This window comes from Bufo gargarizans, chromosome 6 (assembly GCF_014858855.1).
Source record: "Bufo gargarizans isolate SCDJY-AF-19 chromosome 6, ASM1485885v1, whole genome shotgun sequence".
Taxonomy (NCBI): Eukaryota; Metazoa; Chordata; class Amphibia; order Anura; family Bufonidae; genus Bufo; species Bufo gargarizans.
In genome coordinates, this window is record NC_058085.1 from 286,800,142 (window position 1) to 286,827,458 (window position 27,317).

Below are 27,317 nucleotides of genomic sequence, written 5' to 3' on the forward strand. Positions count from 1 at the left end.
GTTCCTTGCACATTACACGGCTGGTGATGTCGCCCAGGTGAGGAACTCATGTTATTTGTAGGGAAGCATGGCTGCTACACATCAATAACCTTCGTCATTAAAAAGAAGAAAAAATAAATAAAACCAACCGCTAGCTATGACACAGACTTGTAATGACGTAGCCTGGACTTTTAAATCCTACCCAGTTGCCTATAGCAACCAATTAAGGGGGGAGGGACTAAAGAAAACTGCACTGCGCATGTGCATCTGGCGTAGCTCGCCGCAACCTTCTGATCACATGACAAAACCTCGCGATGCTGCCGAGTCACGTGATGCGCGCTAAGAGCTCGGTGCCTCGGTGACGTCAGCGCCGGAAGTTCGGTGAGTGCCTGTTTACCGGGTGCTGATTGAGGACTGTTTTCCGTTCCATGGTGGTGTCGCCAGGTGGTACTGTGCCCCCGTCCCGTCACTGTATGACCCAGGTAGCTCGCTCCTGTCCCAGTTCCCGAGCTTGTTTACCTCTGGCAGTGCTAGTGTCTCCCCCATCTTTGTCTCAGTGTTTGCAGACTTCCTTCTGCCCCATCCCTGCAGGGTTCTGCCCTGTGTCCTCCTCCATGTGTGCTGGTCATAGACACACAGATAATGAGGACACTGCTGATTGCCCCTTGTACCAGTCATCTGTGCTTCTGTCGGAAGCCGGTCGTAATCGCTATCGTCAGGGCTATATGGAGGCATGCATGAGGGTCGCCATCTCTGTTATTTACTTTTTATTTGTGATGACGTGTTGTCCAGCACCATGTCATGTGACTGCAGCAGCAGTTTACCATGACATGTTGTCCATAGCCATGTCACATGACTTCAGCAGCAGTTTACCATGAGGTGTTGTCCAGCGCCATGTCTCATGACCGCAGCAGCAGGTTGCACTGACGTCTTGTCCAGCGCCACGTCGCATGACTGCAGCAGTTTACCAGGACGTGTTGTCCAGTGCTATGTCTCGACTACAGCAGCAGGTTGCATTGACGTGTTCTACTGTGCCATGTCTCATTACTGCAGCAGCAGTTTACCATGACGTGTTGTTCGGCGCCATGTCTCATTACTGCAGCAGCAGTTTACCATGACGTGTTGTCCGGCGCCATGTCTCGTGACTGCAGCAGCAGTTTACCATGACGTGTTGTCCGGCGCCATGTCTCGTGACTGCAGCAGCAGTTTACCATGACGTGTTGTCCGGCGCCATGTCTCGTGACTGCAGCAGCAGTTTACCATGACGTGTTGTCCGGCGCCATGTCTCGTGACTGCAGCAGCAGTTTACCATGACGTGTTGTCCGGCGCCATGTCTCGCGACTGCAGCAGCAGTTTACCATGACGTGTTGTCCGGCGCCATGTCTCGTGACTGCAGCAGCAGTTTACCATGACGTGTTGTCCGGCGCCATGTCTCGTGACTGCAGCAGCAGTTTACCATGACGTGTTGTCCGGCGCCTTGTCTCGTGACTGCAGCAGCAGTTTACCATGACGTGTTGTCCGGCGCCTTGTCTCGTGACTGCAGCAGCAGTTTACCATGAGGTGTTGTCCAGCACCATGTCTCATGACTGCAGCAGCAGTTTACCATGACGTGTTGTCCGGCGCCATGTCTCGTGACTGCAGCAGCAGTTTACCATGACGTGTTGACCGGCGCCATGTCTCGTGACCGCAGCAGCAGTCTGCAGCATGATAGGTTGCCGACTGGCAATGAAGTCATTGTGTGAGGAGGGAAAATGGAGAGCTGCACAGCAGGAATACAGTAGACCTTACAGCTGAAGGTTTGTTACAATGTATCCAGTCTACACTCTCCTGTGTGAGCCAAACGTCAGAAGCACATATCTCTCTCTCCTGTCCTGATGTGTTACAATGTGTCAGTGCAGGTAAGGCTACTTTCACACTAGCGTTCGATCGGATCCGTTCTGAACGGATCCGATCATATTAATGCAGACGGAGGCTCCGTTCAGAACGGATCCGTCTGCATTAAAATGGCAAAAAAAAAGCTAAGTGTGAAAATAGCCTCGGACGGATCCGTCCAGACTTTCAATGTAAAGTCAATGGGGGACGGATCCGCTTGAAGATTGAGCCACATTGTGGCATCTTCAAACGGATCCGTCCCCATTGACTTACATTGTAAGTCTGGACGGATCCGCACGGCCAGGCGGACACCCGAACGCTGCAAGCAGCGTTCAGCTGTCCGCCTGTCCGTGCGGAGGCGAGCGGAGCGGAGGCTGAACGCCGCCAGACTGATGCAGTCTGAGCGGATCCGCATCCATTCAGACTGCATCAGGGCTGGACGGCTGCGTTCGGGTCCGCTCTTGAGCCCCTTCAAACGGAGCTCACGAGCGGACACCCGAACGCTAGTGTGAAAGCAGCCTAAAATGCATCAGCCTGGAGTCCACAGAAGACTGAATATAATTGTAACCAAGTCTCCAATGTGAGCCACCTAGTATTGTCAGGTCTTCATTCACTGAATGTGAACCAGAGAGTTCCCACTCATCAGCAGCAAGCAAGGATCTTGAAACTGTTATGCTAAGCATGCTACGGTTTTATCTCCGGCCAAAAAAACTGAAGACTTGCCTGAATGCCGGTCGACATTTTTCCCTATAGGAATGTATTAGTGCCGGCATTCAAAATACCGGAATACCGAATCCGTCCTTCCGACCTGCGTGTGCACAGACCGTTAAAAATGTGAAAAAAGATACAAGACGGATCCGTCTGTCCGCATGACAAGCGGAGAGACGGATCCGTCCTTGCAATGCATTTGTGAGACGGATCCGAAGGGTATTTGTAGGACCACCTCTTCCAGTTTACAGTTGCTCATCTGTCAGTTCTATAAATCCAAATGGGTTTGGTGATGAGCACTTGGATTTCTGCAAGCCCCATTCAGTTGCATGTACTTTTGCAACAAATCTGCCACGTGTGAATTTGCACTTCACGTCGAGGAGGTCTTTGACCTCTGCAGAGAGCAGTTGTGTGCGGTACAGTTCAGTCACCTACTGGACGGTAGCTGACAAGTCTTCACCAAAAGAAATACATTGTTGTACCCTATTGACAGGATAGGGGTGTATGTTCCAATGGGGGAGGAGGATCACTAGAATGGGGGTCCTGAGGAGTTTCAGTGTAGTACCATTCTATCCAATGGTTATGAGTTTGAGGGAGATAGCTGAGTACTGTCAGAGAATGAAGCGGCAGGACGTATGTCTGACCCCTGCCCTCGTTGTCATGCTGATCACGTGGGCACTGCTGGCATGCCTGTGCAAACAGGAGCTGGTTCCACAGCTGTAATATGTAGCCGTGGGCTCACTGTAATGGTGGAGATCAGAGACAGCCGAGCATCCATTGAAGGACCCCAGGTCAGGCTAATGTACCGGAATATGCTGTAGTTATATACCAGCACAGTATAAAAATTCCCCTGTGGAATATATATATAAAAAAAAAAAAACCTGAGCAAGCATGTATTTCTTTTTGTAGCAGCACTGCAGAAAACGGTCTCGCACAGTTAGGACTCATGCACACGACCGTCTGTATTTTGCGGTCCGCAAAAAAATACTGACGGCACATTTCTTATTTTGCGAAGCAGCAGGCCCCTAATAGAACAGTCCTATCCTTGTCCTGAAACGGAATGCACACATGTAACTTCAGTTTTTCTTTTTTTTTTTGCGGACTCATTGAAATAATTAGTTCCGCATACGGTCCGCTAAAAAGCCGAAACGGACACAGAAAGAAAATTCATTCGTGTAGGGCTGCGGCTAACGATTATTTGAATATTCGATTAGTTGTCGATAATTTCAGCAAAATGACAAAAAAAGGGGTTTATATGATTTTACTTGAAAAATTGTGTTCAAAGGCCATATTAAAACAAATTATGGATGACACTGTTATGGGGGATCTGTGGGTGGCAATGAAGCCCCGGTAACAGACAGATCGGGTGGTGGTGTAACGTCACTTACTCAAGTGACGCGCCTGCTCCGCCCACTTTATGAATGGAGCAGGCGCGTCACGTGAGTTAGTGACGTTACACCGCCGCCCGCTCTGCCTGTTACCGGAGCTTCATTGTAAGGTAATAAAGATGCGCTGATTTAAAGTTTGGGTAAAAGTTACTGCCGGTTAAGGACCTGCAGGCATAGCGCCTGACTGCCCGCATAGCAACGAATCAGCCCGATTATTCGATAACAGGATTCGTCGACAACGAATCCTGTTATCGAATATTATTGATAACTTTGATTAATCGTTACAGTCCTACATTCGTGTGCATGAGCCCTTCACTACCCCAGTATTTGTTGGAATTGCAGAAATCTGTGGCAGAAACCGCACAGACTGAATAGCCGTTAGCTTGGTCAGTCGTGGTTCTGTAAAGTATATTTTGGAAAAGTAATACACCGCAGTTAATTTTTTATCTAATTCTGTAAATGTTTTTCTGCCTTTCACAGCAGCCATGAGTTATTCAGAGAAACCGGAAGAGATCACCAAGGATGAATGGATGGAAAAGTTGAACAACCTGCACATTCAGAGAGCGGACATGAACCGACTGATCATGAACTACTTGGTGACCGGTCAGTGTTAATTGTGTGTGGAATTAAAGGGCCAGTAGACCTGATGTCTGGCTGGTGATGGATGTAAATGTATCCAGGGTTCTCGGCACTGGACCTATGGCCTCATGCACATAACTGTATACGTTTTGTGTTCCTCTAATCGCAGATCCACAAAATACAGATGTTGTTTTGCATTTTATTTGTGCACATTTATGGTCTGCATTTTCGGGTATATTTTTTATTTTTATTTTTTTGTGGAACGGACATAAGGCTCCAGAAGGCACACGCATGATCCGTGTGCTTTCCTCATCCGTATATCTGTTCCACAAAAGGAAAGGAGTGGACCGTCATCTGTGGAAGAATACGGTAACCAGCCTCTCCTCAAACTAAATAAAGGCTCATGCACACAACTGTATGTATTTTGCAGTCCGCAAAACAGAGATCCGCAAAAAAATACGGATGACGTCCGTGCGCATTCCATATTTTGCGGAACGGAAAAGCTGGCCCCTAATAGAACAGACCTATCCTTGTCCGTAATGTGGACAATAATAGTTCTATTTTTTTTTGCAGAACGGACATATGGAAACAGAATGCACATGGGGTAACTTCCGTTTTGTTTTTTTGCGGACCCGTTGAAATGTATGAAAATACATTAATGTGAGCCCTAAAGTGGATGATGACAAAGGATAATAGATTACATTTGTTCTGTGGTTAAATACAGACATTTATTTATAAGCATCTGATCGAGGGGTCGGACTGCTGGGATCCCCACTGATCATGAGAATGGGAATGCAGAGTCCCCCGAACAATTGGAATGGCGGTCAATAAATGTACGCTGCTGCTTCATTGATTGTATTTGGAAGTAGCCGCAGACAGCCGAGCACTGTACTTGGTACTATTTTTCTGGTGATCAATAGGTTTCCCCAGTGGTCAGACCCCTATTAAGTGCTTTTCCCCTATCCTGTGTATATGGTATAGTTGTTTATTTTGGTACAAGCCTTTTAAAGGGAACCGGTCACCATAAAATTCAGTGCAGCTTCGAGCAGATTGATATATGAATTTATGGGATAAGATTGAGTAAAGCTTGTATTTTTATTAATTTCTGTGCTTAGTATTAGTAATGAGAGCTGCTGTCCCCACTGCTGTGGAAGCTCTCCTCTGCCTCTTGACTGACGGATCCTGATATCTCACCCAGTCCTGGCAGTCTCGTACCTGCGCTGCGGCTCAGAGTAGTGCCGCAAGAGCAGAGGCTCTGCTGCTGATATCAGAGCTGCGCCTACGCATGCACCACCACACTTCCGGGTAGCTGTTCCAGATGCGGAGCCTCAGCACAGAGCAGTGGCGCAGGCACAAGATTGTCAGGGCTGAGCAAGATGTATAGACTTGTCAATTAAGCGGCTGGGGGGAAGCTTACTCAGCAGCAGGGACAGCCCCTTGAGGGTGATGAACAAATCGATTAAGGCTAGGTCTACACGACGACATTTGTTGCGCGACAAAAAGTTGCGCGACAGATAGGGCGCAACATTTGTCGCGCAACATTTTGTTGCACGACAATTTATATAATGGCAGTCTATGGTGTCGCACTGCAACATGCGACATGCTGCGATGCGACAGTCCCGGAAAAATCCATCTTGAATGGATTTTCTGCGACTGTCGCGTCGCAGTCGCAGCATGTCGCATGTTGCAGTGCGACACCATAGACTGCCATTATAAAAATTGTCGCACGACATTAGTGCAACAAAATGTCGCGCGACAAATGTCGTCGTGTAGACCTAGCCTAACTCGCTTTCAGACGAGGGAGTTCCACACTCTGGAATCGCAGCGTCGGTATGCGGCAGCTCCCGTCCTGACCTCCCAGCACTGACTGGGTCGCATAGTATTATATTGATTTATGAAGCTATGTAAACCTTAGAGTTCTGGAATGTATTGTATAACACTGACATCATTATGTCAGTGTTATCCAATACATTCCAGACCTCTAAGGGTTACATAGCATCATAAGTCAATATAACGCTACACAACCCCGTCAGTGCTGGGAGGTCAGGACGGTTGCTGCCGAATAGTCACAGCTGCCAGTCCGATGCATGGAACTCGCTGGTCTGAAAGGGGCCTTAGGGTCTCACTCCCACTTACTGATTGACAGCTATCATGCATATTTAGTTCTCATTCACTAATTAGGACCACCCAGAGGAAGCAGAGGTACTGATTCTTTTCCCATAAAGCTGTGCTCAGTATCTCTTGCTCTATATCTGAAGATATTAAAGAGGACCTGTCACCGCTCCTGACATGCCCGTTTTTAATAGCTTCATGCATTCCCCATGTAATAACAATTCTGGAGCATCTATTCTTATGTCTGTATGTTGTGCCATTCCTCTATTATTTCTACCAAAAGTTATGAATAAATTGCTATTGGCCTTCGGTAAGGGTACAGAGGGGAGGTAACCAGTTGGGGGGTGTACCTGCACAGACTCACTCTATCCAATCAGTGCTGCCATGTTCAGACTGTGCAGGTTCCAACTTGTTACCTCCCCTCTGTACCCTTGCCGAAGGCTAATAGCAATTCATTCATAACTTCTAGTAGAAATAATAGAGGAATGAGACATAGAGACAGAAGAATAGATGCTCCAGAATTGTCATTACAAGGGGAATGCATGAAACTATTAAAACGGGCATGTCAGGAGCGGTAGCAGGTCCTCTTTAATATCTTCAGATATAGAGCAAGAGATACTGAGCACAGCTTTATGGGAAAATAATCCGTACCTCTGCTTTCTCTGGGTGACAGGTCCTCTTTAATATCCTCAGTCCTATAGAAGTATAGGTGTTTGCCTGTACCAGGGACACTCGAGTACTTTTTGTAAGGATCCACATACCTGGGTCTGCCGTCAGTGGTGCATAGCGCACTGCGGCAAGTTGCACCCTCGTAAGTGCCCCCCACCACACACGGAGGGATGCCCTCGTAAGTGCCCCCCACAGTGCCACACACACACAGTGAAGCCCTATTAAGTGTGCCGCCCCACCAGTATCAGTGATTGCATCTACTGCTGAATGTTTAGCGTCCCTGATGACATCAGTAGATTCCTGATTACACGTCTCATAGTTATCTTTTGTGTTATTTTTAGAACCTCTAACGCCCTATTTGGGTTTCTGTAGGTATTGCAAACTATTTGGGTCACCACTTATATTTAAGGAAATGCGTCACCCAAAATTTTTTCTGCCAGTTAAAAGCGGATAATAGCACATATCCTTTTTTTCTAAACTGTTTTTGTTTTCTGATTGCATTTTTTTAAATTATGTTTCATGAACATTATTATGGGGGGCGGCCATCTTGCCTGAGCCATTCTTAACAGCATTTAGAAAGAATAAAAAAAATGCTTCACAGCAGCCCCATAGTCCATAGACACAATGGTCAAGGGGAGACCTCCTTGACTTTTATGGGGGAGTTTTCTAGGCATGTCCTGTGACCTGTGCAGAGGTCATTGTACAAGGAAATAATAGATAAGATCTAACAATCCTCTATTGTGAATGTAGTATCCTGTCTTATCTATACACAGAGGTGATATCATTACAGGCAGGACTAGAATAATATATAACTGCAGTACAGGACCAAGAAGGGGCGCCTATTAGGCTTAGTGGCCAATGCGAAAACTGCAGGAATTTGTTTTTTGTTTAAATATAGATAGTGACGGGGAAAATAAACATCATAAAACATTCTTACCAAATATGTTAAACGTAAAAAATGTGATTTAGACAATAGGCACATTTCTGATGGTACATTTCCTTTAAATAGTAAACTGATCCATATAAGTGGCAGATTAGCAGAATTTCCTGATTATTAAATTCAGCAAACACTCTAAATATGACCACATTTCTCGCTCGTATCATTGGGGGACAGAGGACCGTGGGTATAGCTGCTGCTAGGAGGGAATACTAGGCTAAAAAGTGCTAGCTACTCCCGCAGGCTATATCCCCTCTAGCCTGGAGAAAGCATATCAGTTTTTAGCTTAGTGTCGTAGGAGGCAGACCTCCCTGCTCTGCAGGGTCAATTCTGCTATTTTTTATGTTTATTTTGTTTCCTTTTCAGGCTGGGGGAACAGGGCCGCCTGGCCTTCCTGTTTTCCCAGGGACCATGGCCCGGGTGAGCTTCCCTCTCAGTCCAGCTTCCCCGAGAAGAAAAATAGGACCAGGGCAGCCTCACTTCCTCAAGGAGTCGCCTGGATCCGGCCCTCCCTCCTTTGCAGCTTCTTGCCTCTTTGGCGCCAGCAGCTGAAGAGGTGATCCTGCTGGACCAGTCGAGGGAGGGTGAACAAAAGAGGAGGAAGATGGGATGAGTAGGCCGGATTGGGTGAGTATTCCCCACTGCCCGGTCCCCTCCTTCCCTTTTTTCCCCTCTCTGGGGCCCAAATGTCCTCCTCCCTTGGTGTTTGGCCCTGGCTCGGGGGGTCTTGGGGTAGCATCACCTTCTGGTGGTCGCCCGCCCCTCTAATTTAGGCCCCAGTCTCTGTGCGCCTCAGCCCCCTTTTTTTTTTTTTTTTTTTTTTTTTTTTTTTCCCTACTCTGGCTGGTCTCCGGTGTGCGCCCTCTCTCCCAGGCAGCCCCCGCTCCTCCCGTTCCACCTTTAGTTTTCGGCCGGCCGGAAGTGCTTCGCGACCGGCCACCGCAACAAATTTAGCCCCCGACTTCTTTTGCAGCCTACCTCGGTTTGTAGCCGTCCCAGCATCTGAGTGCCTCGGGCTTGTTTCTTCCTTCTCTGATGGGGTCTCCGGAGTGTGCCCTTTTTTCTGGGCAGCCTCCGCTCCTCCCATTCCGCTTACGGTTTTCGGCGGCTGGAAGTGCGTCGCTGCCGGCCGCCACAACTAATTTAGCATCCGGTCTCGGTGCCTACTAGGCCTCATTTTCTCTGGACCCCTCGCTTTCGAGGCGGGACCCTCGGCGCCGGCATTCCTCTCCCTCTTCACCTTGGTTGGCAGGAAGATTCATTGGGGGACATCAGGACCTGGTTCCACCTGCAGCTTTTCTGGTAGGACAACCCTATATCCCTCCAGCCCTGTCTGACGCCCGCCACCAGCCCCCACCCACTACGCTTGCACAAAATGCAAGCTTAAGTTTCTTCGCGGCCAGTCGGACTCCCTGTGTACCGCATGCCGTGCGCCCAGACCGGCCCTAGCCATGTGGAACCGGATTGTCTCGGGCAGTAGAGGACCTGTCAAAAGTTTCCCAATTCACCCTTTCTCTCTTGGGTCGATTGGTTGACCAGTCCTCACCTGCGCATCCTGTGCCTTCCTCGGGCGACCAACCTAGCAGCAGACCTTCTCACAAGCGGCCCAGAACAGGACACTCTTCCTCTTCTGACCCCTCGGTGTCTCCACCTCCCCCGAGGCCATGCTCGGACATGTCCTCCCTCCCAGGCGCAACACTGTCCGAAGGGGAGGTACTTGATTCAGACGACTCGGATCAGGAACAATCTTCTATGATTGCTTCCATGGTTGCCTGGTCGTGGCTGTCCGCGACACCTTTCAGGTTCAGGACGACTCTCCTTCGTCTGGCCGCCAGGGAGTTTTGTTTCTTCACTCGAGACAAGCTCCTAAGGCCTTTCCCTTGCATGACTTAGCTAAGTATACCACTATTCCCGTGGCCGATGACACGTCCTTTCAGGACCCCGTGGATCACCTCCTGGAGTCTTTTACTAAGTCCGCCTTTGCAGCCGCTGGCTCCGTGCTTCGTCCCAGTTTTTGCCGCAGTCTCTGAATGGGCCCTTCACCTGCACCAGAACATCGTGGCTGCTCTTCCCCCGGCGGACCTTCAGTCTTTGGCCCTGCAGATCTCTTAGGCGGGGAAGTACCTATGCGAGGCCTCTTTGGACGCAGGCGCTCTTGTTGCCCGCTCATCCACTCTCAGTTGCCTTACGGCGCAAGGTGTGGCTTAAGGTCTGGGCTGCAGACCTTAAGCGTTTCCTGACGGGGGCTTGTCTGTTCGGTACTCCTTTTTGACTAGGTCATCTCTGAGGCCACAGGCGGTAAAGGTACCGAGGCCAGGGCGCCACCCAGGGTTTTTAATCAAGAGCAGAAGAGAAAACCATCCTTAAAAACCCCAATCAGCACTTCAGGATGGAGTCTCTCTGCTCCGTGGTTGCCTCTCTGGAACGTGGCAAGTTCTTTTCCTCGGTGGACATTCAGGACGCGTACCTTCACATTCCCAATGCTCCCGCGCACCAGCGTTTTATTCGCCTTCCGGTTAAGTCTCCCCACTATCAGTTTGTGGCTCTACCCTTTGGCCTAGCAACAGCACCACGAGTGTTTATGAAGGTGCTCGCTCCTCTCCTCACCCTTCTCCGTTCCAGGGGCATCACCCTGATCCCCTATCTGGACGATGTCCTCGACAAGGCTGTGACCTTCGGTCAGAACAAGGACAGTTTACTCATCACTCTGGCACGTTTCGGCTGGCTGGTGAACTTCCAGAAGTCGGCATTGCATCCCAGCAGACGGATTACTTTCTCTGCATAATCCTTGACACGGCTGCGGCGACGGTCTGCCTCCCCTAGGTCAAGCGGTTATCCCTTCATCGGTCGTTTTGTCTTCTCCTCTGGCGCAGACGTCCGTATGTGTTTTGCATGCAAGTGTTGGGAACTATGGTCTCTTCCTTCGAGGCGCTTCTGTTTGCGCAATTCCACACTCATCTTCCCCAGCGGGCGATCTTGTCATCCTGGGACACAGAGTTCCTTGGACTATACCATTGCCCTTACTCCGCAGGTGCGGTCGGACCTCAGGTGGTGGCTCTCGACTCCAACCTTGGTCTCCGGCAAATCCTTTCTCCCGGTCTCATGGTCATTCATCAGCACTGATGCCAGCCTCCTCGGATGGGGCGGAATCTTTCCACCTCGGACAGTCCAAGGCAAATGGTCTCTGTTTGAATCCAGACTGCCCATTAACATCTTGAAACTTCGGGCCATTTATTTGTTCCTGCTTCATTGGACTCCTCTCCTGAGGGGACTGCCGGTCCGGATCCAGTCGGACAATGCCACAGCGGTGGCGTACATCAACCACTAGGGGGGAACCCGAAGTCGGGCGGTGATGGCGGGGTCGGCCAAAATTCTTAAGTGGGCGGAAGAACATGTACCAGCCCTATCGGCAGTCTACATTCCAGGAGTGGAGAATTGGACGGCGGACTTGCTCAGCCAGAAGACCGTGGAACCGGGCGAGTGGTCTCTGCACCTAGAGGTGTTCGACTCAATCTGTCTCCGTTGGGGCTGTCCGGACGTGGATCTGACGGCATCCAGGATCACCCACAAGCTTCCCACCTTCATCTCGCAGACAAAAGATCCCTGGGCATGCATAATAGATGCGCTGGTGGCCTCACGGGACGGATTTTCCCTCCTGCTTTTCTTCCAACATCCCCCTCCCTCTCCTTCCCCGGGTCCTTCGCAGGATAGAGGGAGGGCATCCAGACGATTCTCATCGCCCTGGATTGGCCGCTCCGAGCCTGGTACACCAATCTCATCCTTCTTCTAGGTGGCCGCTTCCACTTAGGGGCGGCCTTCTCTCTCAGGGACCCGTCTTCCACCAGCATTTAGACTCGCTATGTTTGACGACGTGGCTATTGAAACCACCATTCTGAAGCGGCGGGGTTTCTCCGATGGAGTCGTTCGCACCATGATTAAGGTCAGGAAACCGACGTCGTCCAAGATATATCACAGGACTGGGAAGTCTTTCTCTAGCTTCTGTGCGGATCGTCTCCTCCCTCCACTCTGTTTCTCCCTTCCCACAATCCTCTCCTTTTTGCAAATGGGGCTGGATTTGGGTCTTGGTCTTATTTTCCCAAAGGGGAAGGTGTCGGCGATAAAGACCTTTTTTCCAAGGGGTGGCTCAGACTGTCCCTCCTTATTGCCCCCTTGTACCCTCTTGGGATTTGAACCTTGTGCTTGGTTCTCTCCAATCGGCTCCCTTCGAGCCTCTTGACACTTTCTTTTTTTTTTCTCTCTGCATTCTATCCTGGAAAGTGGCCTTTCTGGTGGTGGTCACCTCCATCAGGCACCTGTCGGAATTGGCGGCGCTTTTCTGTAGGGAGCCCTTTCTTATTCTGCACCAAGATAAGGCGGTGCTTTGCCCTGTGCCTTCCTGTCTTCCGAAGGTAGTCTCCGCCTTCCATGTCAACGAGGACATCGTTCTTCCCTCATTTTGTCCCTCACCTTTGCATCCTAGGGATTGGGCCCTCCACCAGCTGGACGTGGTTCGTGCCCTGCGGATTTATTTATCCGCTTCAGAGTTATTTCGGCGTACCGACTCACTGTTATTCCTGAGGGTCCTTGCAAGGGTTTGGCAGCCTCCAAAAGAACGATTGCCAGGTGGATCTGCTTGGCCCTTGCCGAGGCGTATCGCTCCCGGGGCAAGCCTCCGCCCCTTCGTATCATGGCTCACTCGAACAGGGCGGTGGGCGCTTCTTGGGCCCATTTCAACCAGGCAGCTGTTTAGGGCAGCAACCTGGTCTTCCTTGCGCACTACTTCCTTCCTCCTACTGCTTGTGCGCAAACTGATATGCTCTCTCCAGGCTGGAGGGGATATAGCTGGCGGGATATAGCCTAGTGTCGCCTCCTAGGGGCAGCAGCAGTTATACCCACGGTCCTGTGTCCCCCAATGAACTCAGCGAGAAAGATTTTACAGGCGAGTCCACAAAGATCTCGTTTTTGTGTCGGCCACACACAATATCTGACCATCGTTCTGATATTTTTTCACTATAGGGATGCAGTTGTTAAAGGGCTATACACTCCAATGATCTGAGCAGCTGAGAGTGAGTTCATATTTACGTTAGAAGCTCAGTTCGGAGCTTCTGTCGCAGATTTCATCAAAAAGACCCGACAAAGTCCTGAATGCAGAACTTTTTTGTAAAGTAAAAAAAATAAAAAATTCTGAATGGAGCAGAGTAACTGAAATATATAGCAGTTGAATATCACTCATATTGTTGTAGATTTCCTTTGTGATCATTGCTATGTACGATGAGTCATTTTATAATGCATCTTTGTAAGGGTCTTCTAGGCTATGCTTTTCTGAGGGATTGCTCTGGAGGAGCAATATATTTCTCCTGAAGCCCCAATGTAGGGATAATGAGTAGTCTGCCAAAGCTAGTATTGCTGGCTGCGTCAGGTGCTAAAACACCAAGGCCTTATTGTTAAATTGGTTGTCCAGGCAAGAATGACTCCATGCTTCCCTCGTCAGAAATGTACCGAACGCTACATAGTACACAAACCATAGGTCTAGTTAAAAAGGCCTTCTCTGCATGGGAAAGGGAGCTAGTCTGTCTAAACGGATCAGAGATGGTTTTGAACTAATAAGGAAGGCAATATATAATGAGCAATGGCGGGAGACCGAGCTGAGAATAATGCATAAGACCACTTGTGCTTTCGACCTATCTTATAGGAAAGCTCCGACCCATTATTTGAAGCAGTGTCCTAAATGCTCATTACCAAAAGCAAATCTATTACATGGGCTGTGGAACTGCCCAAACTTAAAGGGCTTCTGTCACCCCACTAAAGTGTTTTTTTTTTTTTTTTTTTGGGGTACTTATAATCCCTATACTGCGATATATCCATACATAATGTTATTAATCATTTTGGTTCAGTAGATAATGCAAAAAAACGACTTTTCATACGAAAATTACCTGTCTACCAGCAAGTAGGGCGGCTACTTGCTGGTAGCAGCCGCATCCTCCTCTCATAAAGACGCCCCCTCCTCCTGCTGTCGGCGCAGGCGCGCTGAGGGGAGGACGCTCACTCGGCCGCCTCTTCCTCAGTGCGCCTGCGCCGGGTGTAGATGTGACGTCATCATTTTGAATGCAGATAGGGCCAGCAGAGAACGAGTGCGTTCGCTGGCCCTGTCAATCAACACGAGGAGGGGGTGTATTTATGAGAGGAGGATGCGGCTGCTACCAGCAAGTAGCCGCCCTACTTGCTGGTAGACAGGTAAATTTCATATGATAAGTCAGTTTTTTGCATTATTTACTGAACCAAAATGATTAATAACATTATGTATTGATATATCGCAGTATAGGGATTATAAGTACCCCCCAAAAAAAATATGACTTTAGTGGGGTCACAGAAGCCCTTTAACCTAATTGTGGCCCCAAGCAAGTGACTACATCAAAACAGTTTGGGGGGTAGATATCGCTGTGAACCCGCAACAATGTATTTTTGTATTTATCCCTGTAGAGCAGATGGAAGGGGAGGGAAACTGGGTGTGCGAAAAAGGAGTCCATAAACTACTCATGGCAGTCAAGAAAGCTATTTTAAGACACTGGCTCCAAAGTGAGACTCCTGTATGGGAGGAAGTATTGGGTATCTTGAAACATATGCTTCTCATGGAAAGATTGGAGATGGAGAGGTACAAAGAAAAGTCCATAGGCAAAAAATAAGTGGAGAAAGTTTATTGAAGCTTCACTATCAGACACAGAAATTCGGGAGTTGATGTCTCCCTTCACACAAACAAGTGTTGTTTGTTACTGACTTTAAAGGGAACCAGTCACCAGGATTTTGTGTATAGAGCTGAGGACATGGGTTGCTAGATGGCCGGTAGCACATCCGCAATACCCAGTCCCCATAGCTCTGTGTGCTTTTATTGTGTAAATAAACCGATTTGATACATATGCAAATTAACCTGAGATGAGTCCTGTATGTGAGATGAGTCAGGGACAGGACTCGTCTCAGGTTAATTTGCATATGTATCAAATCGGTTTATTTACACAATAGAAGCACACAAAGCTATGGGGACTGGGTATTGCAGATGTGCTAGCGGCGATCTAGCAGCCCATGTCCTCAGCTCTTTGCACAAAATCCCGGTGACAGGTTCCCTTTAAAGATCTTTCAATAAAAATATATAAAAAAATAATTGGCATTGATGACCTATCCTCAGGAGAGGTCATCAATATCAGATCGGAGGCGATCTGACACTCGGCACCCCCACTGATCAGCTGGTTAAAAAGAAGGCTGCGCGTCATGCCAGTGCTGCCTTCTCTTTGTTGTTTACCTGTTCGCCATCGCAACAGCAGCTCTGGGGCGGCTCGGTAGCATACACTTGAATAGGATTGAGCCGTCCCATAGAAGTAAATGGGACGGTTTCTTGTAGTTACACGTGCTCACCGCTGCTGTTGCGATGGCGAACAGGTAAACCAATGAAGAGAAGGCATCATTGGCACGGCGAGTGGCCTTCTCTTCAACCAGCTGATCGGCAGGGGTTATTGGGTGTCGGACTCGCGCCAATCTGATATTGATGACCTATCCTGAGGATAGGTCATCAATAAAAATAACTTTGAAACATGTTATGACTACAATAAAAAAGTTATAAGAAATCCGTCATTAATGTTTTCATATCTTTTGAGCATATAGTTATTTAGGCACAGAAAAAGTTTGGGGACCATGGTGTGAATCTCCACTTACAGTATTTGCACCTCAAATCTTTAGTTAAGAAATGAGAACCTAAGGCTCCATTCACACGTCCGCAAATGGGTCCGCATCCGTTCCGCAATTTTGCGGAACTGGTGCGGACCCATTCATTCTCTATGCGGATCCATTCATTCTCTTTGCGGAGCGCGGCCCCGGCTTCGGGTCCACAGCCCCGCAAAAGATAGAACATGTCCTATTCTTGCCCGCAGCTGGGGACAAGAATAGGCATTTCTATAAGGGTGCCGGGCGGTTGTGTTGCGGATCCGCAACACACCACGAACGTGTGAATGGAGCCTTATAGAGCTAATCTAACCATACCCATACGCACTGGTCTTGTATCAATGCTTGATATCCATACTTCAAGATATCCCTGGTCACGATGCACACCAACATGGTGATAACTGCAAATACGTGTGCTGTAATCAGCTATGTGTGATGTGACACTGTCGGTGATGCACTTGTGATGCATTTCAGAATACCATAGAAACATCTGACAAAAAGCAGCAAACTGTGCAAACCAAAATTTGTGTCAGTCTTAAAACTTTTGGCCATGACTATAGACACCACTTCAAGCCCCCTCTGAGACACCAATCCACTTGCCGCTGCAGCCATAGCCTCATGTTCTTGGCTGCAGCAGCGGGGAAGATCGTTCCCTGCCTTTAACTTTTATTTTTATTTTTTTGTGTGTAATCCCTTTTAGGCAGCCTCATCAATTCATTAAAGGGGTTGTCCAGCTGGGTATTTCTTTTTTAAATTAAGGGGTTGAATAGTTGAAAATAAAACGAGCACTACTCTCCTCACCATTCCCCTGCTGCGTTCATTCCACTGCTTCCTGGTTCCCTGCTGGTCTTTGCTTCCTGAAATGGCTGGTGATGGCTGCTCAGCTAATCACTGGATTTATTGGATCCTCTCCTCATCCAGTGATTGGCTGACTGGGCACCACCAGGATCAGTGAAGTGCGTCATGATCCTTTTTATGTTTACCCATTCTGCACCTTATCCATTTTTTCTCCCTGCAGCCATCTGTAGACGGAGCTCACTGCATACAGATTTAATATTGAGTTAAATTTGAGATGCATAATTTCAGTTTTCTTAATTGGTTAATTTCTTCACTGCAGAGGGGTTCAAGGAGGCAGCAGAGAAATTTCGGATGGAGTCTGGTATCGAGCCCAGCGTAGACCTGGAGAGTCTGGATGAAAGGATTAAGATTCGGGAGATGATTCTTAAAGGACAAATCCAGGAAGCCATCGCCTTAATAAACTCCCTCCATCCGGAGTTGCTGGACACTCACCGTTACCTCTATTTCCACCTGCAGGTCAGACTAGGGGGTGTGCAGGGTTTGAACGTGACTCCATACTAAACTAAAGTGTTACTGCTTATTCCCAGCATCCCATTCCCACACGTCATGCTCAAAGGAGTCCTAGAAGTGATGTATGGGGAGCTGTTTTGTGGGATATATAAACATTAAGAAAGGAAGGAACACAGTGGTAAATGGGATTTCTGGTCTTTGACCATAGCTTTTGACTTTGACCCTGCAGAGTTGCTGGCCTGTTGGGAAAGGAAGTCCCTTGTTATTTAAAGGGAACCTGTCATCAACTTTATGCGGATCTCACTGAGGGCAGCATAAAATAGTGACAGAAATGCTGATCTCAGCGGTGTGCCACTCATGAGCTAAAAGTAAGTGATTGCTGAGAACCAGCATCATAATCATTACAGCACAGGCCTTGAGAAGAGTCAGATCTACCTGAGAAGAGTCCTGGTTATTCCTAATCTCCTGCAGTCACCCATCTGCTGATGATTGGCAGTTCTCTCCTAGGGAGAAAGGGAGAAAACTAAGTAGAAGCCTGTCGGTCATCAGCAGGTGGGCAGGAGAGCAGGACTTCATGAATAGCCATGACTCTTCTCAGGTGGCCGTGACTCTTTTCCAGGCCCAGTCTGCAATGACTGTGATGTTGGTTCTCGGCAACCACTTACTTTTAACTTTTTAATGACAGACCGCTGAAATCAACTCACCTGTCTCTACCTTATACTGCCGTTAGTATGGGCAGCATAAAGTTGATGACAGGTTCTTTTTAAGTGTTTCCTTCTTGTTATGGGAGGCTCGGCGATATCTACACTGTGAGGACCCTCACAAGAAGCTCTTCCATGTGGAAAAGTAGTTCAGAGCACGTCATAGAAACCTTGGAGATTTAAAGCGGAAAAAGCCCCCCCACCCCCACCAGTTGATCTATTCTTCCCTTCTATTATTACTTATCTTAGGATAGGCAGGTTTAAATTCACTTAGCGTATAGATACCCAGCGACAGCCGTTGCGGCCAGGTTCTCTGAGTAGCGATGAACCCATAGAAATGAATGGGATTGTTGCATCCGTAGCAAGAAATCTAGCAGTTTTTTTAATCGCCCCTACTCAGCAAACCTGGCTGTGACGGGTATTGCGCCGTGTAGCCGTACCCTTACTGTAGATTTCCCAATAGATCCTTGTCTTCTGAAGTCTTGCCTAACACAGGACTGCTAATATGATGCAGAGGGTTCCTTTTCACCAATTGCATTACTTTTCATTATTTGGACACTTTGTCCAAATAAATGATTTCTTTTTCCATGTTACTAATGCCAACAGGAATATATACCCTGGTACATACTTTTGTATCCTCAGCAAACAAGCAAATCTGCTTTACCAAACCTTCACCCATGTTACCTACAAAAATATTAAAAAGAATAGGACCCAGGACAAGACCTTGAGATCCACCACTTGTGACATCTCCCCTCACAATGCGCACCATTACTAACACTCTGGTGTCCATTCACTAGCAAAGTGTGAATCTACTGAACTATTCAGAGATTAAGTCCAATCAAATATTTTATTAAAGTCCAGGTAGGCAATGTCCGTGGTGCCATCTTCATCCAGCACTTTTGCGACATAGTTAAAGGGGTTATCCAATACTACAAACTGTCCACCCCCCCCCCCCCCCCCCCCCAAATGCTGGGCCCCTCACAGGGAATATACTTACCCCGCTCCCTGTGCCACTCCTGGTCACCGCACCACCACTGCTGCTGCTTCTCCCCTTGCGCCGATTAAAACATCCGGTGTCGGGGAAGAGCAGGCGAGAACGAGGACGAGCCTCACTAGCATCGTGGGTGACACCGGATGTTTTCATCGGCGCAGGGGGAGAAGCAGCGTCGGGAGTGGCACAGGGAGCGGTTAAGTATATTCCCTGTGAGGGGCCTGGCATATAGGGGGCAGTTTATAGTATTTGTTAACCCCTTTAAAGTAACCAATAAGATTAGTTTGGCATCATCTGCCCTCGGTGAAACCATGCCGTTTTTGGATAGCTGTTTTTTAGGTGGCCGGCTATCTTCTTTTTCAGGAGGGTTTTCCATTATTTGTACTACTACTGAGGTCAAGCTATCTGGTCTGTAGATTCCAGCTTCTTCTCTGTTAACCTCCTTGTGGATAGGTATACAGTTGGCCATTCTCAATCTTCAGGAACATCCCCCGTAAGGAGGGACTGGTTAAACAAATCAGTAGGAGGAGCAGCAACCACAGATGGTAGTTCTAGAAGGACTCTGGGGTGAATGCCTTTCTGGACCCATGGCCTTGTTAGACTTTAAATGTGTCAGTTCACCCATAACATCAGCCTCCTGAGCCTTGACAGCCAGCAGTAATTTCATGCCCATACAAGTTACAATGTTCAAAGCCGCCTTCTGACAACACTGAACTATTCAAATGGTCAGCGACTGCCTTATCCCCATCAGTATAGTGACTTTGCTCATTTTTATTTTTTTAGTAATCCCAAATTTATTTTTCTTCCTATAACTCATGGCTCATTCAGACGGCCGCATGTTTTTATACATGCGGATCGTTTTTTTTTCTTCTTGTGGACAGTTCAGTCTGTTGGCAAATAACAGAATGCATAAGGAATGTGTTCTGTATGCATTCCGTTTTTTGCGGCTCCATAGACTTGAATCAGGCCACGGAGCCGAGTTGTATTGACAAACATAGGACATGCTCTATCTTTTTTGCAGCGCCACAGAATGGAACAATGGATGTTGACAGCAGACGGTGTGCTGTCCGCATCTTTTGCGGTCCCATTGAAATAAATGGGTCCGCACCCATTCCACAAAAATGCGGAACTGGTGCGGGACAAAACATATGGCCATCTGAATGAGCCCGAATACACAGGCCTGCGATGCTTTACTGGGCTTCATCGATGTCAACATCTGGTTTGACATCACCGCAGCCGCAGGTCGTGTCTAGCTCCCCTTGCGTCCTGACAAATGATCATAAAACACAAGGGGAGCCGGACACCGCCGCAGCCTGTGATTGGTTGCAGCGATGTTAAACTGGATTTTGACATCAATGGACCCAAGTGGAGCATTGCATGCCTGTAGGAGAAGAAGCAAGGAGCTGGCCCTGGGAAGTAGGTAAAACACCTTCCCTTTGCAGACTCAGCAGAATGGGGGAGTTTGCCAAAACCCCCCGATTCTTGCACAACCCTTCTGAAGTCTAATACATTTGTTGTAGTGTATGATTGTTCAGTCTTTTTATGTCAAATCATAAACATTGGTGGTCACTGGAACCCAAATGTTCTTCTACCTCAACCTCTGACACCAGATCCCCATTTATGAAGACTAAGGAAGGGTATTTATACGCCATATATAAGCCAATATTTTTTGGTATACAAGTCGCAGATTTTGCCGCAAAATACTATGCAACAAAATGTGTAACTTTTTCCTGCTCACGACACTTTTCCAAAGAGAGGGGTCATGGCGTAGATAAGAAACGGGCGGGTTGGCAGGCCCAGCTCATTTATCACTTTCCACACCAGTTTTTGGCACTGAAAATGGTTTAAATCTACGCCTGCAAGGAAGTTGGCATAGAGTTAAAAGGGTTTTCTGAGATTTTAATACTGATGACCTATCCTGAGAAGGTGGTCAGTGTTTGACAAGGCACCCGCCCTCCTGTGAGCCCTGCAGCCTTCTCACAGCTCACCAAGCACAGCGCCGTACATTGTATAGCAGCTGTGCTTGGTATCGTGCTCAGCCCACTTCACTTCTTTGGGGATGATCTGTGCCTGGGCCATGTGACAGATGAATGTGTTGTCACTCGGCCTAGGAAAAGCTGCGAGCGCTGCTGTCTTCTCAAACATCTTATCGACGGGGGTCCGACACTGATTAGATACTGAGGACCTATCCTGAGGTTAGGTTATCAATATTAAAATCTTGGAAAACCCCTTTAAAGGGAACCTGTCATGTGGATATTTGATTATAATCTAACTAATTATATACAATCATTAACTACTAAAAAGTGCCTTAGATGTATTCCCTTACAAATGGTTACCTCATAATATACACACAAAGATGCCGCATGCTAATGAGCTGATTCGAGTCAAGCGTGATGTTATTGAGTCCAGTGTATATTTAATTCAGAGCTATAGCCACTCCCGTGCCCACCTGCTGCTGATTCATATGGAAAAAAACTGTCATTCAGCAGCAGGTGGGCGGGGAGAGTCAGGAGCTCATTAATATTCATGACTCATCATTATCAGCTGGAGCTTTTCAATACAAGATGTTGGCAGATTAACTGGGTCAATTAAAGAAAGTGACCCAGCATTTTGCTAAGAGAATCTGTCACTTATTTATGTGGCCCTTAGTTAGGACACCATAAAACTGGTGACAGGTTCCCTTTAAGTCTGTTGCACAGCCTGCTGGTGGAAGTGCCAAACTTGGGTAGAAGCCTGTGACTCCTTGGCACTTCCTCCAGCAGCGCAGAGAGAGACTTAAGAACGGTGTGGAAAACATTGGTCTTTATAAATGTCCGCCTAAATGTAGAATGTTTTCTCCTCTGGTGACTAGATTAGCTGTTGCAGAGATGTTCCTTTTAGTGCTTGAATTATACTCCTGCTCCTGCATAGATGAGCACTAGAGATGTTAGTCTACACCAGGCATGTTGAAGTCACCCATAACTACAATATCTCCCTTTTTTGCCATTTGAGAAATTTCGTCCACAAGCTTGTCATCATAAGCCTCACTTTGCTCTGGAGGCCTATTTACTATATACCATATAGTCATCTACTCTTCTTCTGCTTCTTCAGCAACAACATCTCATTGAGCTGATCAGACAGAGGGAGACAGAAGCCGCCCTGGAGTTCGCCCAGACGCAGCTGGCTGAGCAGGGGGAGGAGAGCAGAGAGTGTTTGACGGAGATGGAGCGGACACTGGCGCTGTTGGCCTTCGACAATCCAGAAGAATCTCCATTTGGTGATTTGCTGAACATGATGCAGCGGCAGAAGGTATTCTCCTTTGCAAGCACCAGGACAAGATTTACTGTTCTTATATATGCTGAGTATAGGTTGAACAAGGGTATTTAGATCAGGCTGAATCAAGCACTGCTATCCTATACTCATGCAGTCCCGTTCAGATATATCTCAAGTCTGTATCGGACACAAACGCAACCGATCATATGGTATGTATGGCTTCTGCTTACCAGAATCTCACAGAGTCCGGATTGTTGGTTGATGGCAGAGCAGTTTATACATGCCTGATGTTACTCCATAGACCTTTTTACGGCTACTGGTATCTGTATTCAATCCCTGCACTAGTGCCGGCACTTTTATTTTCTGCGCATGCGGGTTGGGAATCCGGGGATGCCAGGTCGGTATCGTGGCTGTGTGTGATAATCTCCAATACAGATGGTAAGCGCTTCAAACAACCTTATATTCAGCTGTATAAATGACGCTATGGCAGCATATTCTTCAGTTCTCAGACACGTTTCGAAAACTATCACGTTTTTTTTCCTTAGTGGTGTATAATCAAAGTGAGGGACCAGGATTGCTTTTTATATTGTCATGTCCTCCCAAAACCTGTACTGGACTTTACTCCGCCAGTACCGTTGCTAAAAGTCAGATAACGGCCAAGAGGAAAGAGAAGGCGCTCATAGGGTAAGTAAGTTCAGCAAATCAGATTTCTAGTGAAAGAAATGGTTTGCTCACCTATTGTGGTTGCATCAATTGGATGCAACTGCAATGGAGAATGAGTGTAGATAATTGACGGTTGGTGCAGCCTAGATTCGTCCGATCGCCTTGGGCAGGAGCCACCCTGCCACTTGGGTAACGGTATGAAGAAGAGTACGCTAGACCTTAGGTAGAGCGTGTGGACCACAGAGGGCGCACGAAACAACCGATCGAAGACAATGTTTTTGATTTCAGCAGTATTCCATTTATTCGTAAGACAACGCGTTTCGGGGTGCTAGGGTCCCCTTTATAAAGTCTGAGCCGGAAGGCTGGAGAGATGTCACGGCTCGTCTGCAGAGGCACGTGTGGAACGCTGACCCACACGTGCCTCTGCAGACGAGCCGTGACATCTCTCCAGCCTTCCGGCTCAGACTTGATAAAGGGGACCCTAGCACCCCGAAACGCGTTGTCTTACGAATAAATGGAATACTGCTGAAATCAAAAACATTGTCTTCGATCGGTTGTTTCGTGCGCCCTCTGTTGCTAAAAGTCGGGACTGGACTATGTGATGATTCAATGTACCTATTCATATACTGCATTTTTTTTTACATAATTCTATTTTACTTACTAACTAGACCCCATTTACATATATCTTCCTAGGTATAATCCTACATGCTGGCAATACTTCCTGCATACTTGGTGCGGTATAACTATGCTAGTACCAGTAATAAAATCGCATGAAATCAAATAAAATTATAATAAAGGCTGGCAATTAGTATATCTGCTACCAAAAGGAGGGAGAGCCATAGCGGGACAACTGGGTGGGCCTAGAAATATAAAATGTACATAGCAGAAATCAAGATGAAAGCAACATTAAAGGGGAGGTATGTGGTTAAGAAGATATGACTTGTGGGACAGTGCATTGTGCTGGCCACAGGTACTGAAGCTCTGTCCTATTCCGTTGAATGGAGCGGATCGCAGAAACTAATGGACAGGTGAGGTGCCGTGTCTGGAAGAAAGCAGCCATGTTTTTCTAATATTGTACAACCCCTGGTTTAGTAAGAGTCAATTCACATGGGTCACATTTTCTACTGGAAAATCCACATAGGATTACAGTACAAGGCAGGTGGATAGCATTTTACAAATCTACACTTATGCCTATTGCCAGCCAACAGGGGGCAGCAAAAAAACGTGTTTGAAGCAAAATTGTAACTTCCCCCTACCTGGGATTTTTCTGCCTAGGAGACCGGTATTGCCCAGAAGGTAAAATGGCACTGCATTTCAACAAAAACAAGGCAGCCAATACTCCTAGTACATATTTAAAGGGTAACTGTCATATTATTATTTTTTTAATGTAATTGGATTGGTCTAACTAAGGGTCCATTCACACGTCCGTTTTTTCTTTCCTGATCTGTTCCGTTTTTTGCGGAACAGATCAGGACCAGATCTGGACCCATTCATTTTCAATGGGTCCTGGAAAAAATCGGACAGCACAATGTGTGCTGTCCGTTTCCGTTGTTCCGTTCCGCATGTCCGTTTAAATATAAAACATGTCCTATTCTTGTCCGCAAAATTCGGATCCTGGTACAATACAAAGTCAATGGATCCGCAAAAAACGGAAGACATTCGGATGTCATTCCGTATGTCATCCGTTTTATGCGGAATCCGTTCCTGGAAACACATAACAATTTTTTTATTTATTTTTTTCAAAGAAATCCAAACAACTTTATTTGATTATTGAACTTTATACATGTTTGCGGATCCGCAAAAAACGGATGACATACGGAAACATTTTCAGGAACAACGGATCCGCAAAAAACGGACCGAAAATCGGGCTATAGGAAAATACTGACGTGTGAATGTAGCCTAAGTTTACCCTAGTTCCCTAATTAATACCTTTGTGTAGGTATTGAATTACCTAGTAATTGCAGCATGTTCTTTCCTCCCCCAGGCATTTCAGTGGTGCGGCTAAAACAGCGTTGCTATGTGTCCTCCGTCTCCTATCTTCTACATACAGAAGACGGAGGACATAGTAGTGGGCAGTCCTGAACGCTGTGTGCGCGCTCCCGTTGGACTGGGATAGTGCCGATATTTGCGATCAACTACTCAGGAGGAAGAGGGCGTGTTTAAGTCTGGAGAAAGCCGATTGGTTGGGTTCCCAAGATGAGCCGAATGAATTCTGGGTAGTTAGGGAGGGAGGTCTTGGCCTCAGGGTAAAAGCATCAGCGGCCATCTTGAGAAGATAGTCAGAAAGAAGTCTTGTGAGGAGCGGTTGCTATGGACGGAGTCTTATTAAACAAGTGGCATGTGAACACAGTAATTGGTGATTATGGATTATCACCACAGCAGCAGCAACATATAGGAAAATTTAATTTTGAGTTAAAAAATGACAGTTATCCTTTAAAGGTGTTTTCCAGGCTTTTAATATTGACCTATCCTCAGGATAGGTCATCCATATCAGACTGGCGAGGGTCCGAGACCCGGCACCCCCACCCATCAGCTGTATGAAGAGAAGGCACGTGCCGTCCCCTGTCTCTCTTCCTGCTCACTGCTGCTATGTCTGTGGTAAGCAGGAAGAGAGAGAGGAGACGGCACGTGCGCACTACGTATTTCTTCTCGTCATACAGCTGAAAAGCCCCGAAAACCCCTTTAAAGGGAGTCTGTCACCAACCCGACCAGTTTTAAACCAATCGCATAGTTCAGCGGGACACAAAGACATGACACAGATGGTACTTTTCTTTCGTCTTTCAGATAATCCAAATTGTTTTTATGATATGCTAATGAGCTGCCCAGGGGCGGAGAGTTTGCTGAAAGTGCCCAAGTTCCTCTGCCTCACTCACGCCTAACTCCGCCCCTCAGTAAGCTCAGGCCAGCCCCGTGGCGCTGTGACCTCATATTTTCCTATAGGCCGTTCGCGCATTACTGCCTGGCCCGGGCATGCGCAGTGTTCTGCCCACTGTGGGAGGAGGCACAGAGATATGAGGTGCGCATGCGCCAGTTACTGGCATGCAATCGCTCCCGGCAGCGATTCGCGAACGGCCTATAGGGAAATAACAGCAAACTCTCCGCCCCTGGGCACTTGTGACGGCTCATAAGCATATCATAAAAACTACTTTTTGGGCGATTTGGATGATCTGAAAAATGAAACAAAAGTACCATCTGCGTCATCTTTGTGTCCCACTGAACTATGTGATCGGTTTAAAACCGGTCAAGTTGGTGACAGACTCCCTTTTAAGGATGTCATGGTGCTCTGTGTGCCCACTGAGGTGGGCATCTCATTGCACTGGCCTTTTTATTTCCGTTTTGCATTTGCACCCTTATTTTTTTTTTGTCAACAACCAAAGGCTTTGTAGGTGCAGCGAGCCAGCACCGCTTATCTCCAATATTCCTATGTGCCTACAGTAACCAGGATCTATTATGTCCTCACAGGTTTGGAGTGAAGTTAACCAGGCCGTCTTAGACTACGAGAACAGAGAGTCCACACCCAAATTGGCAAAACTTCTTAAACTACTTCTTTGGGCTCAGAACGAGCTTGACCAGAAGAAAGTCAAATACCCCAAGATGGCCGACCTCAGTAAAGGCACAGTGGAGGATCCCAAGTAACTCCCCTACCAGTGGGGATACCTAGAACATGTGCAACCTCCTGCATTACCAGTCTGTGACTGCAACATTATTATTATTATATTTTTATTTTATTTTTTTGCCATGCCAGCACTAAACCCTGACACTTCCTTTGCCGAGACAGTTTCTCTTTGGGCACTGACATTTACAGGGGTCAAGGGTCCAACAAAACCAAGTTAACCCCTGCAAGTTTAAGAAAGAAAAAAAATCTCTATTCCCCCCCCCCCCCCAAGATCACTTGGCTGTCCAGTATTTGATTTTAGTAATTGTCCTAGCTATCCAGACAGGAGATATAGGGAGGAGGTAATAGTCTATGCATTTTTACCACAGGAGTACAGAGTATTTAGAGTACAGTACCAGGAGCTTTTGACCTATATATTTATGAAGCCCATTTTTACCATAGCCTTGTACGAACTATATGAGAGAATTTAATTTATAACCTTTATTAGTAATGCGGCCCCTGTGCTATCATTTTTTTAATGTTGTGACAATTATTGTAGAAACATTGTATTAGATACATTTGCTGTGGCCTTGTTCTCCTCTATTATTAAGTAGATTATTTTTATGTATTATGTGACTGTTTGAGTTGTCTCATATGTATGTATAGACTCTCCAAAGAAAGTTTAGTTTAAAGAGTATGTCCGTATAGAATGAATCTACATAAAACGTTGAGTCACTGTGTACATACATTGCATTACTTATCTCATACTGATCCTGAGTTACTTTCACACTTGCGGCAGGACGTATTCGACAGGCTGTTCACCCTGTCGGATCCGTCCTTCCGCTATTTTGCG

At 47.2% G+C, this 27,317-nt stretch overlaps 1 protein-coding gene across 4 annotated transcripts; it reads left to right on the plus strand.

The window, feature by feature from the left end:
• Positions 1-259: 259 nt before the first annotated feature.
• On the plus strand, positions 260-27,317 carry GID8 (GID complex subunit 8 homolog). 4 transcript variants are annotated; one of them, XM_044297313.1, is made up of 5 exons: positions 260-360; positions 4,428-4,550; positions 17,072-17,268; positions 22,045-22,242; positions 26,332-27,317. In XM_044297313.1, the coding sequence occupies exons 2-5, from the start codon at positions 4,433-4,435 to the stop codon at positions 26,503-26,505; spliced, it is 687 nt and encodes a 228-aa protein (XP_044153248.1). In that variant the 5' UTR covers positions 260-360; positions 4,428-4,432; the 3' UTR covers positions 26,506-27,317. The 4 variants fall into 4 exon arrangements, with proteins under 4 accessions (XP_044153248.1, XP_044153249.1, XP_044153247.1 ...); XM_044297314.1 differs by having other exon boundaries at positions 338-360; positions 4,431-4,550; XM_044297312.1 differs by having other exon boundaries at positions 343-461.

Excerpts from the sequence above, each read along its gene's own strand:
- GID8 (XM_044297313.1), top strand. The coding sequence starts at position 4,433 with ATGAGTTATTCAGAGAAACCGGAAGAGATCACCAAGGATGAATGGATG. Across the intron at positions 17,269-22,044 it reads ACCTCTATTTCCACCTGCAG|CAACAACATCTCATTGAGCT; the intron begins GTCAGACTAGGG and ends CTGCTTCTTCAG. Across the intron at positions 22,243-26,331 it reads ACATGATGCAGCGGCAGAAG|GTTTGGAGTGAAGTTAACCA; the intron begins GTATTCTCCTTT and ends ATGTCCTCACAG.